The sequence below is a fragment of the Geotrypetes seraphini genome, chromosome 3 (assembly GCF_902459505.1).
Source record: "Geotrypetes seraphini chromosome 3, aGeoSer1.1, whole genome shotgun sequence".
Taxonomy (NCBI): domain Eukaryota; kingdom Metazoa; phylum Chordata; class Amphibia; order Gymnophiona; family Dermophiidae; genus Geotrypetes; species Geotrypetes seraphini.
The window spans coordinates 397288558-397303727 of NC_047086.1; the positions used below are offsets into that span (position 1 = coordinate 397288558).

Here is a 15170-nt window from a genome sequence, read left to right on the forward strand (position 1 = left end):
GTATTAATGCTGGTTACACTCAGGTAGATGGCTGCTGTCATATTGCATTTGTTAATGAATTGTGTTTCCTGCAAGAGCAGATCACAAGTATGTGATCAGGGAGCTCCCTGTGCCCTTCCTTGTTATTTCTCCAGTTTCAGGAATTATCTCTGCTTTAGTACAAACTGATGCCTGGCGATGTATGGAGGTGGAGTTGAAAAAGTAGATGATGCCTACTACTTTCCTCATGGATAAAGATGCACTATACACAGGTTCAGGACTCATTTGCTTTTCTACTGAAAAGGCTGAGGTAAGACCCCCATTCTTCGGTTAATCAGGTTCAGATCATATGTGTAGTGTTTCAGGAGAACCACTGAAGCTCAGGTTAAAATCGTCATGTGTTGTCAAGAAGTGTCTTTTAGCAACACAATGCGCAATAAAACATTTTAATAGACAGCATTGGGTGTAAGCAAAGAAGGAGTATATGAATAGAAGAGACAGAGTAACAGAGGACACAAAATAAGGCACCGATCTGTTGACCTTTAGATCTGCACTATATCCAGGCATAGCTTATCCACACCATGAAAGACTTCTCTGCTGATTGTTAGTTCCATCATATAAATCTTATACGCTTCTGCCTTTCTAACTCACCATCCACGTGGTTTCAGATCACATGGCTTTGTCCACACATCTGTTAAGTCTACTTCCCTAGCCACATGGGACTCTTAGTGTTGGACCCTGTCACACTAGTTCACATACAACGTTCAACAAATATAACTCAGCTGACTAATGCATAGGGGAGTGCACGGAACTGCAGTATCTGTAATTCATGTTGTCTGCACTGGTAAAAAATTTTTAACAAGGTCATATTAATGCTAGGCCGTGGAGACCAAAATTCATCTGGACCAATCTGATTATATCACTTTATAGAATAACTCCAATCCAATCAGTAGTCTTATATTCTGCTATTTTTCAATTCAGATTCATACAGAAATATATCCATCATATACCAAGAATTTCTTAAACAAATTTATCATATAAATAAGACTTCATAGATCTTCTAAACATTTGGTAAGAGATTGAATTAAAAAATAAACCACTTCTAGTTTTACTCCAAACACCAGCCTGGTAAGATAAAGTTTTGTCCAGAAATCTTTTTGAAATGCATCCTTTTAGGGTTGGAAATGAGAATACCGCCACACACTTTTCTAAACAGCCTGGTCTGTAGAAAATCTGTTCTAGAATTACTCCATTACCATAGTTATCCCTCCTTTTACAAAACTGTAGCTGGCTCGTGCGGTAACGTCACAGCTGTTACCGCCACAGCTGACGCTAAAAAACGCATTATGGTTTTGTAAAAAAGGGGGGTAAGTTAGATGCCATCGGCTCGTGTTCAAGTCCCAGTGACTTGATAAATTACAGATGAATTACTGTACATTTCTGTGTTTCCTTTCTTCTATTGTGTAGTCGTTTAGGCTAACAATTTTAAGTTTCTTATCTGTATTTCATTTTCCCTATCACTTTTGATGTGATGTATATTTTTTAAAAGTATGAGTCATATCGCCAAAATCTAGGGCTCCTTTTACGAAGGCACGCTAGCGGGGTTAACGCGCGTGAATTTATTTTTTTTTTAATATCTTTATTCATTTTTAACTCAAATAACAAGTGCACAAAAATGTATCAGAAATAATTCCAATATAGCACTGTAATATCTAACACATAAAATCTAATAGTATAAAAATCCCCACCCACCCACCCTTCATCAAATTCTCAACCAGAAAACATTATACTATATTATGCAATATATTATAAACATAGTTTTTTAACTTATACCCCAAATCCACCCTCCCCCTTGAGTGTGCTAGATAAATCTAAAAAAGAAAAGAATTGATGTTTATTCATCACGATACTTTTCCAATGGCCCCCATATCTTTGCAAAGTTATTATATGTCCCTTTTTGTACCGCTATTGCTCTTTCCATCTTAAAAATATGACATAACGAATTCCACCAGAATGTGTAATTAAGATTTTTGTAATTTTTCCAACTATTGGTAATATGTTGAATGGCAACCCCTGTCATAACTAATAAAAGTTTATTATTATGTGACGATATTTGACTCTTCTTCCTCATAGTCATTCCAAATAAAACAGTATCATAGGAAAGCGCAACATGGTTTTCCAATAAAGAATTTACTTGAGTCCAGATTGAATTCCAAAATAACTTGATGAAGGGACAATATAATGTCCCTGGTTCCAGATTACAGTGCCAGCATTTATTGGACTTGGAGCTATCCAATTTTTACATAGTAACATAGTAACATAGTAGATGACGGCAGATAAAGACCCGAATGGTCCATCCAGTCTGCCCAACCTGATTCAATTTAAATTTTTTTTTTTTTTTTTTTTTCTTCTTAGCTATTTCTGGGCGAGAATCCAAAGCTTTACCCGGTACTGTGCTTGAGTTCCAACTGCCAAAATCTCTGTTAAGACTTACTCCAGCCCATCTACACCCTCCCAGCCATTGAAGCCCTCCCCTGCCCATCCTCCACCAAACGGCCATATACAGACACAGACCGTGCAAGTCTGCCCAGTAACTGGCCTAGTTCAATATTTAATATTATTTTCTGATTCTAAATCTTCTGTGTTCATCCCACGCTTCTTTGAACTCAGTCACAGTTTTACTCTTAATCACGAACTTTTAATCACGCGCTAACCCTCGCGCTGGTTGAAAAACTACCGCCTGCTCAAGAGGAGGCGGTAGCATCTAGCGCGTCCGGCGGTTTAGCACGCGCTATTACGCACGTTAAACCGCTACCACGCCTTCGTGAAAGGAGCCCCTAGTATCTTCCCAAAGGTTTACTGCCACTAGATGATGACTTTTAGCCACTTGTTGGGAAATGACCAATTTCTTAAATTTCTTTTCCTTTGCTCTTGGTGCTTTTTTCAATTTTTATTATTTACTTTTAGTGACTGGTTAGGCAGTTTTTTTGTGTAACGTTCCTTTTTTGTTCCTGAGAGAAGTTTTTCCATGTATGCCTGTTTCAAAGCTTCTCAGCTGGTTTGTGTTCACTTTTTTTCACAATATATTTGATGTCTTAAGACTTTTTTCTTTTGGTTCTTTCAATGGATGCCATGTCACGGATATGTGCCAGCAGCTTCAAGTCCTGATCCCTGCTGGAGGGATTGAACTCACTGCTTTGGATAAGGTCAGGACAAACCTGGGTGCATGATCTGCTGAAGAATCTCACTTCAGCCTGGCCTCCCTCACTGCATTTCAAGTCCAAATGGGCTTTCCTGAGGAATATTCAGCAGTTTTGTTCTGCACTATGTCCAGAACCTGTTAGCCACTTGTTGCTGTTATTGCTGCTGTTCTTGGCTTCCATGGTCGTTAGAAATAATTTCATACAGTGCTTGCCTTAAGCAGAAAACCAAGAATTGGCCCCACAACAGTGACCTGATGACTTGCCAATGATACATATTTCTGGGTATAGTGCAGATGCCAGGGCTAAGCAAAGCAAAATGCACGCTTGTAAAACATTTCTAGCAAAGGTCTTTTCCTTATCACCATTCTCCGCCTGGCCAGCCTTAGCCAAAACAAACTGCTGCAAGACCTCATGTAACTCTAACTGTAGATGCTATATTCAAGGGAAAGTCAAGTGAGGTCTGTAGTGTATAAAGGACAGTCCACTACTGCTATCTAGTGGCAGTACCTGGTATCTGCTGTTCATAGTAGACCAATCAAACCCACACAAATAGGAAAATCAAAGTACAATATGCCGAGTAAATGCACTATGATGAAAGCATCAAAATCAAACACAAACTCAGCATTCAGTTATTTAAACACAGCTATGTTGTGTTTTCAACGTGCTCAGACATATTATCAAAGAGACCACTATCCTGGCATTTTTCCCAATAGCACCCTCACTGTAATGAGACAAACTGAACGCTGAAGTTCATTTGGCATTAGGGTTTTCTGAAGCAGCCTCAGCGAAACGCGTCAGAACCTAAAGTATAAGATAAGTGCATCTATATATATTTTTTTTTACTAAACAAATGGGATTTGTCGATTTGGGCAGTATCACGGAAGTAGTTGAGACAAGCTACTGGGGAAAATTCCCAGGCAGTGGTCTCTTTGATAACACTTCTCAGCACTTTAAAAACACAACATATACTGTAAGCTATGTTTAAGCAGATAAGACCAGTCAGCACATTCAATCTGCCCCATTATTCTTGTCCACATTGCTAAGGTTTATTAGCTTCCATTTGTAGAAACTTGGAAACTTGTAAAATGTTATACCTTATAAAAGTCAGTTCTTTGGTCTTCCACTTTGATATTTACCTCCCTGACTGCATAAAATCCCCATAATGAATCCAACATCTAGCTGTCTCACTTCATATCCAAACCTGAAAACTTTGTAACAATTTAAATACATCTATTAAAACTAGTGACTCTGTTGCCTGAACATCCAGTTGCCTATGTCCCTTTTGTCATGCTGGTTAGTCTATAGTCATCAACAATCTGCCAGCACTGATCCTATAAATTTAATGGAAGTTGCAACCTGCTGGCACCTTCCTAGATACCTCATGACCTGTTGTGTCACTAGTTCAAACTTCCAGATAGGTATTTAAATGTCTCTATCATATCTCCCTTCTGCCTTTCTTCCAAAGTATACATAAGAACATAAGAATTGCCACTGCTGAGTCAGACCAGTGGTCCATCGTGCCCAGCATTCCGCTCACGCAGCGGCCCTCTGGTCTTAGACCAGCACCCTAACTGAGACTAGCCCTACCAGCGCATGTTCTTGTTCAGCAGAAACTTGTCTAACTTTGTCTTGAATCCTTGGAGGGTGTTTTCCCCTATAACAGCCTCTGGAAGGGCGTTCCAGCTTTCTACCACTCTCTGGGTTAAGAAGAACTTCCTTACGTTTGTACGGAATCTATCCCCTTTCAACTTTAGAGAGTGCCCTCTTGTTCTCCCTACCTTGGAGAGGATGAACAACCTGTCCTTATCTACTAAGTCTATCCCCTTCAGTACCTTGAATGTTTCGATCATGTCCCCTCTCAATCTCCTCTGTTCGAGGGAGAAGAGGCCTAATTTCTCTAATCTTTCACTGTACAGCAGCTTCTCCAGCCCTTTAATCATCTTAGTCGCTCTTCTCTGGACCCTTTTGAGTAGTACCGTGTTCTTCTTCATGTACGGCGACCAGTGCTGGACGCAGTACTCCAGGTGAGGGCGTACCATGGCCCGGTACAGCAGCATGATAACCTTCTCTGATCTCTTCGTGATCCCCTTCTTTATCATTCCTAGCATTCTGTTTGCCCTTTTGCTGCCGCCGCACATTGTGTGGATGGCTTCATCGACTTCTCGATCAGAACTCCCAAGTCCCTTTCCTGGGAGGTCTCTCCAAGTACCGCCCCGGACATCCTGTATTCGTGCATGAGATTTTTGTTACCGACATGCATCACTTTACACTTATCCACGTTGAACCTCATCTGCCATGTCGATGCCCATTCCTTGAGCTTGATTATGTCACGTTGCAGATATTCGCAATCCCCCTGCGTCTTTACTACTCTGAATAACTTAAGAACATAAGAAGTTGCCTCCGCTAGGTCAGACCAGAGGTCCATCCCGCCCAGCGGTCCGCTCCCGCGGCGGCCCATCAGGCCTATCACCTGTGCAGTGGTCCCTGACTATTCCTATAACCTACCTCAACTCCTATCTGTACCCCTCAATCCCTTTATCCTCTAGGAACCTATCCAAACCTTCTTTGAAGCCCTGTAGTGTCCTCTGGCTTATCACGGCCTCCGGAAGCGTGTTCCATGTGTCCACCACCCTCTGGGTAAAAAAGAACTTCCTAGCGTTTGTTCTAAACCTGTCCCCTTTTAATTTCTCCGAGTGTCCCCTTGTACTTGTGGTTCTCCACAGTGTGAAGAATCTGTCCCTGTCTACCTTTTCAATGCCCTTCAGGATTTTGAAGGTTTCTATCATGTCTCCTCTAAGTCTCCGTTTTTCCAGGGAGAATAGCCCCAGCTTTTTCAACCTGTCAGCATATGAGAAGTTTTCCATACCCTTTATTAGTTTAGTCGCTCTTCTCTGGACTCCCTCAAGAACTGCCATGTCCTTCTTGAGAAACGGCGACCAGTACTGGACACAGTACTCCAGATGCGGTCGCATCATTGCACGATACAGTGGCATGATGACTTCCTTCGTCCTGGCCGTGTTACCCTTCTTAATGATACCCAACATTTTGTTTGCTTTCCTTGAGGCCGTCGCGCAGTGTGCCGATGCCTTCATTGTTTTGTCTACCATCACCCCCAGGTCTCTTTCAAGATTACTTACCCCTAGCAATGATCCCCCCATTTTGTAGCTGAACATCGGGTTCTTTTTCCCTACATGCATGACCTTGCATTTCTCTATGTTAAAGCTCATCTGCCACTTTTTTGCCCACTCCTCCAGTATCGTTAGGTCCCTTTGCAGGTCCTCGCAGTCTTCCATGGTTCCAACCCTACTGCAGAGTTTGGTGTCATCCGCAAATTTTATAACCTCACATTTTGTTCCCGCCTCCAGGTCATTAATGAATACTGTATATTGAACAGGAGCGGTCCCAGCACCGACCCCTGCGGAACTCCGCTCGTGACCCATAGCCAGTCTGAGTAATGGCCCTTTACTCCAACCCTCTGTTTCCTGCCCGCCAGCCAGTTTTGATCCATCAGTGGACATCCCCTTGCACCCCGTGGTTCCACAGCTTCTTAAGCAGCCGTTCGTGGGGTACCTTGTCAAAGGCTTTTTGGAAGTCAAGGTAAATGATGTCTATGGATTCCCCTTTATCCATCTGGCGGTTTATTCCCTCAAAGAAGTACAGTAAGTTCTTGAGGCATGACCTTCCCTTGCAGAAGCCGTGCTGGCTCGCCTTCAGCTGTCCATTGTTTTCTATGTGTTCACAGTTGCTGTCCTTAACCAGTGCTTCCGTCATCTTTCCCGGAACCGAGGTCAAGCTCACAGGCCTGTAGTTTCCCGGGTCACTTCTTGAACCCTTCTTAAAGATGGGCGTGACATTTGCTATTTTCCAGTCCTCCGGAATCTCCCCAGTTTTTAAGGATAAGTTACATATTTGGCAAAGTGGTTCCGCTATTTTGTTCCTTAGCTCTTTGAGTACCCTTGGGTGGATGCCGTCCAGACCCAGTGATTTGTCGCTCTTTAGTCTGTCAATCTGTCTGAGGACATCCTCTTGTCTTACTTCTAGTTGGACCAGCTTTTCATCCTGGTCTCCATTTATGATCTCCTTGGGTTCTGGAATATTGGATGTGTCTTCTCTCGTGAAGACCGACGAGAAGAACTTATTTAACCTATCAGTGATCTCCTTTTCCTCCTTTACCACTCCCTTCTTGTCTCCATCGTCCAATGGTCCCACTTCTTCCCTGGCCGGTTGCTTCCCCTTTACGTACCTGAAGAATGATTTGAAATTTGTTGCTTCCCCCGCCAGTCTCTCCTCATATTCTCTTTTTGCTTTCCTAACCACTCTGTGACATTCCCTTTGGTGTCTTTTGTGCTCCTTCTGGTTGTCCTCTGTTTGGTCCTTTTTCCATTTTCTGAACGATGCTTTCTTGTCACTTACCGCCTTTTTCACTGCATATCATCAACTTCATTTATTTACAAATTTAATCACCTCACTCGTCATACCTATGTCCAGATCATTTATAAAGATGTTAAAGAGCACGGGTCCAAGCACCGAGCCCTGCGGCATCCCACTGGTGACGCTCTTCCAGTCTGAGAATTGTCCATTTACCCCCACTCTCTGTTTCCTATGCTCTAGGCAGTTTTTAATCCACGTGAGTATTTCACCCTCAATTCCATGGCTTGCAATTTTCCGAAGTAGTCGTTCATGCAGAACCTTGTCGAACGCCTTCTGAAAATCCAGATATACAATGTTGATCGGATCGCCCTTGTCTATCTGTCTGTTTACTCCCTCAAAGAAGTGCAACAACCAGCAGAAGCAGCAGTAAACAGGGGTGTTCATGGGCGCTTACCAGCGTTGCTCATCTTCTGGATGGCTCCCATGCTGAAAGCCGCAGGCGTCCGCTCCTTGCGCGATCCGTGGCTGCATCAGAAGCGTTCCCTCTGACATCAGAGAGAAGGCTTCCGATGCAGCCGCAGATTGCGTGAGGAGCAGACGCCCGTGGCTTTCAGCAGGGGAGCTGGGCAGGGAAGGGGGGAGGGTAGACAAGCAGGGAAGGGGGAAGGGTAGAAATGCTACACAGGGAAGGGGGGAGGGTAGAAATACTGCACAGGCAAAGAGGGAGACATGCTGCTGCTGTAGCATCCAATTGGGGAGAGAGAGGGAAGGAGGGAGAAGGAAGACAAGGGAGAGGAACCAGAGATGCCAAGTCCATGGGAGGGAGGGAAAGGAAAAAAGGAAAGGAGATACCAGACCATGGAGGGGGAGGAAGAGATGCCATGGCATGAGGGAAGGGAAGGAGATAGAGATACCACACCATGGTGGGAAGTGGGAAGGGAGGAAGGAAAGGAGAAGAGAAAGAGAGAGATGCCAAAGCATAGGGGAGGTGGTGGAAACATAAAAATGGAGAGGGGTGAAGCTGAAATGAATCATGTGAAAAGGAGAGAAGGGACCCCAGATATACAGTTTATTGAAGGGACATAGAAAGAGGGAAGATGCCATATGGAAGAGAGAGAGGGTGGACAGTAGATGGAAGGAGCAGAGAGAGTGTGGGCAGTAGATGGAAGTGGTAGAGAGAGAGGGCAGAATCTGGGTGGAAGGGGCAAAGAGAGGGCAGATGTTGCATGGAAGGGAGAGAGGACAAACGCTGTATAGAAAGAAGAGAGCAAAGAAAAGATGATTAATGCAGAAACGACAAAGGGTAGAAATATTTTTTTGTTGCTTTACTTAAAATCAAGTAGTATTGCAACTATTGATAAAAGTTTATAAATAGGAAATGGAAATAAGGCAATTTTTTGGACTAAACCCCTTTCCTCAGGACAGGATACCTTAACAGCAGTATACTGTACTGTTCTGAAGAAAGATTTGGCCTCTGAAAGCTAATTGAAAAATGGATTAGTCCAATAAAATGGTATTTTCTTATTTCTCATTATTTGTTTTATTTTTATTTGTTAATTTTTAAAGTGGTGATTGTTATGTATCAGTTTTTTCAAATTTACATCTACTGTCTTTATATTTTGCACAGTATTAAGGACACGTATCACTGTTTTTGTGGTGTTGTGGTGTTGCATTGTAAGCAGAGTCTGGTTTCTTGGCGGTTCAGTTTAACTTTTGTCTACATATTTCTATTTTTAGTTTGTGATTATTCCTTATTGAGCAAGGGTGTATCTCTGTTCTGTGTGTATGAAAAGGACATAGTTTTCAGTTGGCATTGACTACAGGATCAATTGATTGTGCGGGATCTGGCTTGTTTAGTTTTACAATGTATGTGTTGGTGTTCTAGTGCTCAGTGCAGTGTTTAAGATGCTGCCTTTTCCTAGGTACACTCTTGTGCAATATGTGGATTGTTACTAAAAATCATATTTTTGATATAGATGGGGGGGGGGGTCAAAAAATTATGGGCCCCAGGTGTCGCATATGCTAGGTACGCCACTGGATAAGGGTAGACTTGGGTCAGGTTAATATGTGACAAGGATCTTGTGACAAGAGAAGGGAGGGGGGAATGCCTCAGCATTCTGTCACAAGGTGCAAACATTTTTCCTTGCTTTTTCTACGTGGCAGGAGGGGAGAGGGAATGAGAAAGGATTCATACTTTTTTCACAAGACCTCAGATCTTTACAAAAGGCCTTAGATCAGTGTGCTGACCTGGCCAATGTGCTGACCTTGCCCTGGTTCAGAACTGCATCCCTTCACTGAATTTAATTTCCTTAATAGCAATTCATATTCAACTAAATTGAAGGCAGATAAGAGATCCAATTACACTAGCATAACTGGACCTCTTCTGTCCATCTTTAAATCTAAGTTCTGAAGGAGGAGAAAGGAAACAGATTTCTTTGCAAAATGTTTTCCAAAAGCCAGATTGCATTGGATCTAATCATTCAAATTTATCAAAATAGTCTTGAAACTGATCAGCTACTATAGCTTCTGCCATTTTAGCTGTAAACGGTATACTGGCTGACAGTCTATAGCAGCTACAGTTGCCAACAGCTTTAGAGGAATCTTTCAGCAAAGAGTGTAATAGTATTCATATTTCCTGTTTTAAAAAGCAAATCCAAAAGAGAGGACAGCCACCACAATCCCTCAGATGGTAGACATCTGAGCAGAACAATTGGATATGGGTCTAAATCGCAGTATTTATAGTTTATTTGATAGATTGCAGATATAAACAAAAAGTAAAATCTATACAGTTTACAATAAATCTATTACACCAAAGATGAACAAAAGTCAAGATGGACAAAAGGGAAAAGGTCCCGGAAAGAGTTACAAAGAAGGGGCAAGAAGGGAAGAATAATAGCAAATGGAAAAGTTTACAGCTCTAGCACAGAGTGCAATTGAGGATCTTATGCTTCAAGTTACATTAATATACTAGTTAAATGCTAGCGCAAAATAAAAAGAGATTTGGTTTTTATCTTGATAATATCTTTTCCAGTAGATAGGGATGGTATGCTGAACAATAGGGTTGTCCATTCGTGCTCATGAGCATTCTGCAGATGTCAATCACAGCTATTCAGCTCCTCCTCCTTCTCCCAGGTCTCTGCTGCCCTCTTCAGTTTGTACCAAAGCTGGCAACAGATCCACTGAAAAGACAGCAGAAGGAGAGGTACAGGTAATTCACCAAACCAAGTGTCTGATCTGCTCAGAATTTTAAAATAATCAGACAGGAAAATCCTAGCTGTAAAGCTGACCGCTAAGCTTGAGTCAGAAAGCAGGCACATCAAATCATTACTGAGCAGGGGTTCAGGACTAATATGTTTTTCCAGTGCAATAGGGATGGTATGCTGAATGATAGGGATATACCTAAGCAGTCCCCACACTCTAGGGTGAGAGAGATGAGTCTGCACATAGTACTGAGGATCTGCAAGTGGCATCCTCCTGTGCTGGTATGTCCACCCTGAAGAATTTGTTAAAGAATGAAGGGAAGACCAGGTTGCTGATCTACAGATCTTTCATTCTTTTCAAGGTTTAACTTAGACCTTAATTGTGTTTTCAATATAAATGGAGAAAAATACAGAACATCTTAAGGGATTCATAGATTTTCTCAGCACTGTAAATTCTATACAATGCAAAATAATTTCTATTAACTCTTCACATATGCTTTGCTTCAGTTTTTCAGAGACTGATCAAACTCTGCCGACTGGAGAGTCCTCTTTAAGCAACAGTATGAGCAGTTATACCAAATCTGAACCAGCAAAAAGGTGCGTATCAGCCAGCACCTCAGTGGGACCAAGTTTCTCATTTCTGATTCTTGCACCCATGTTTGGGTAGGTAGAACAGATGTTTCAGCCATCATGCTGTGGCTTTCTTTAGTGTGTACTGTGAGATCTGCAGTTTGTCTTTATACAGTATTTAGTGGGTCCTCAAACCTGATTGGCTGAGGATTGAGGTGATTGATTCAGGAAAGTTCATTGGTCACAAATTTGAATTTTGGCAAGAAAACCAAATTTGAATTTTAGAGGGAAAGTCCGTTTGTCACAAATTTAAATTCTGGTGGGAAAGAGGCTGGAAACTTTGAAAGGAGTACCATAGGAATACCAGGCTATAGTATGCCACATCTATGCATTACCACAGTAATATCAAACTGCAGTGTCATGTCCAGGGCATTACCACAGAAATAATAGACTGTAGTATCATAACATCTTTCTAGAATATTAGAATTGGCTTTTCACAGTCTATATTACTGAATTTATGCCAAATTAATGTATACATTTGTTTTGTATTTTAAGGGAAATATGACAATTTTTTTCTCTTCCATGGAACTGATCTATATTGGGCTATAAGTCAATAAGCAGACTATCTCAATAACTTAGGGACTTTCCCTGACTTTTTGACCCTTGATAAGCCCTTTGTTGTAGTGTCAAGCCTTGTACAGGGGCAACACGCCGCAGCTCTCTCTAGAATCAATGTGTGCACCCTGACTGCTGCCAATGAGCATTACCATTGTGCAGGTACACTACTATCCTCCCCCCCAAAAAAAGTAACTGATTAAATTTTATCTGAACAAGTCCAGTCTTTGAGGAAGTTCAAAAGAGAAGACTTATCTAAGTAATCCTTGAAGCTACTCATACTGATTTTTTGAATATCTGATCCAGAGGGAAACTAACCCCCTCGTCTACGAAACCGTGCTACTGGTTTTCAGCCCAGAGAGCCACACTGAATAGCCCACGCTGCTCCCAACACTCATTGAGTTCCCATGAGTGTCGGGAGCAGTGCGAGCCATTTAGCGTGGCTCTGCGCTAAAAACCACTAGCGTGATTTCATAGAAGAGGGGGTAAGTCCTAAACTAGATAAGAAAACCTTTAGAAATTTCAGCTAGTTCTCTGATTACCTCAATGTCCGGGCTTCTTTCAGGACTCCAAGAAGTGTGAGCTCTGCCATTCCTCTAACAGGAGACAGCCAGGTCGATGCTGACATCATGGCATTTGTTAAAGCTAGACAGAATTTAATACAGAAGAAAGGTAAGCTTTCGATTTAAATCTGTGCACTGTAAATAAGTTTTAAAATTTGTTTTACACAGAGAGGGCATAATAATAATAATAACTGTATTTATAATCCTCTCATGCCTTACAGTTCAGAGCGAGTTACAATATACCTAAAGAACTGGAACATTTCCAGGAGTTATAAATCTTAAATACCTCATTATAATCATAAATTCTGTTACTCCGGATTCCATAATTATGATGGTCAATCCCAACCCGTAAACCAGGTCTTGCAGAAGTGACACTCACAGCTTTCAGCAGCTCCCATATTCCACTGAGTATAGGGGACCCTTCAGATTTTTCATTCTGCAAGCAAATTTGCTCTGCTTTATTTTTCCTTTTTTGGCCAAAGTTTGTCTCTTTCAGTGGCTTCAGTGCTCTGAGACCTCTTATGTAGGGGATCTCTGCCTGGGAAAGGACGCAGGTTCTTCAGAGCCAGACTGCAGCTTCACAGGTGAAATCTTCGGGTGGACCTATTAGGCCGGCCTGCTGTGTGCCACTTCAGAGCTCAAGGTCCGTTCCTCTGGAAGCAAGCTTGCCTTCAGAAATTTTTCAGGGGCTTATAAGAACATAAGAATAGCCTTACAGAGTCAGACCAATGGTCCATTAAACCCAGTAACCCGTTCTCACAGTGGCCAATCCAGGTCTCTAGTACCTGGCCAAAACCCGAGGAGTAGCAACATTCTATGCTACCAATCCAAGGCAAGCAGTGGCTTCCCTCATGGCTTTCTCAATAACAGACTATGGACTTTTCCTCCAGGAAATTTTCCAAACCTTTCTTAAAACCAGCTACGCTATCCACTCTTACCACAACCTCTGGCAATGCATTCCAGAGCTTAACTATTCTCTGAGTGAAAAAAAAAAATTCCTCCTTTTGGTTTTAAATGCATTTCCCTGCAACTTCTTTGAGTGTCCCCTAGTCTTTGTCATTTTTGACGGAGTAAAAAATTGATCCACTTGTACCCATTCTACTATACTCAGGATTTTGTAGACTTCAATCCTATCTCCCCTCAGCCGTCTCTTTTCCAAGCTGAATAGCCCTAACCGTTTTAGTTTTTCCTCATACGAGAGAAGTTCCATCCCCTTTATCATCTTGGTCGTTCTTCTTTGAACCTTTTCTAGTGCCGGCTGAGGGCGCCCTGAGTAAGAACCCTCGGGATATCAGGGTGTTGGCTGCGTATTTCCCGCACTTGTCGCACTTTGAGATTCTGTGAGGGTTGAAGGCTTGGTCGGGGTCTGTCCAACTGGCAGTCCAAAGATTTAAAGAATTGAAGTACTTTGGAGAAGTTTCTGAGGCAGAAAATCCTTTCCCTTCACTTCAGCTGCAGGAAAAAGCTGACAGGCAGGCACTGCACAGAACTGTGAGTGCAACCTCGTTATTTCTTATAGGAAAATGGGGAGAGTCTGAAAAAGTCAATTTTGGAGGTTTCCAAGGGTAGGATTCAGGTCTCCCAACTTTAAAACCCCCATTTGTAAGGTTTTTTAAAATTTTTTAATTTAGTCTCCATGGGCTGTTTTTGGTGCGGTTTTTCTGACGGTAGCCATCTTAGATTTTAAATAATATTTTTTTTCTTCAGCTTTTTTCAGCCTCAAAACCATTCAATTTTTAAAAAATATGATAGGGATTGACTCCTCAACATGTGCTGATGTGACAGTTGTGCCAGATTGCCAGCAGAGGAGCGTCCATGTACCTCATGCCATGGCGCGCACAATGAGGGGCGGGAGCTTCAAGCTTAGCTCCCTCCATGTCTTCCAGGGTTGGGGAATTGTCCTGGGTCTAGGAGATGGGGAAAAAATTCCACCTGTCAGGGGTGTGAAACAGCAGCGAGTGGAGCCCATGGATCCCACAAAAACCTCCCCAGAGGTTCATCAGGGGTTGGTTATTGCCCCTGGCAAGGCTTCTCAGCGGAATTTGTCCAGCTCATGTGGAAAGCATTTTTAATGGTCCTGGGCCATGCTCTGTAGTCATGGAGCGTATCACAGTGTTTCCAGGGAGTGTCTTGTCTTCCTGAGATCAGTGATCCAGTCCCCAGTGCCAAAAACCACTCAGACCTGGACTGGCCTGACTGGAAGTCTGATTCCATGCCTCTTTTATCTCAAAGTACTGGCTCTGTCTTGGATGACTCCAATTCCATTTTTGGTTCCATCAAGCAGGGTACCTCTGTGGCTCCTGATTAGGATGATGACCCAGCTGTTCGTCAGTTTCGGTCCACCATTTATTGCGGATGCAGTCTAGGAATTGAAACTTGAAGTACAGCCTTCCACTTCTCAGTGTACAGTCATGAGCCACTCCAATACTAAGACCTCTTTTTTTCAGTGTACCCGGACATCACTGCTCTTGTCACAGAGCAGTGGGGAACCCCTACAGGCTCTTTAAAAGTGGCAAAAGCTATGTCCAGGCTTTATCCCATGGCCCCAGAGTTTCAACAGCTGTTTGATCAGCCGAAGGTGGACTCTGCAGTGGCTCAAGTCGCTCCTCCCTAGCGAAGGAGGCGTGATGCTAAAAGATTTTCAGGATCACAGGGTGGACATGGTATTA

At 42.6% G+C, this 15170-nt stretch overlaps 1 protein-coding gene across 1 annotated transcript in view; it reads left to right on the top strand.

Annotated features, from left to right (window-relative positions):
* Positions 1 to 15170, top strand: part of KIF6 (kinesin family member 6) — a 511469-nt gene that overhangs the window by 472884 nt on the left and 23415 nt on the right. Inside the window, exons 20-21 of the mRNA XM_033938641.1 lie at positions 11261 to 11350; positions 12504 to 12610. Coding sequence (XP_033794532.1) covers positions 11261 to 11350; positions 12504 to 12610 — 197 coding nt within the window. The remainder of the gene's footprint in view (positions 1 to 11260; positions 11351 to 12503; positions 12611 to 15170) is intronic.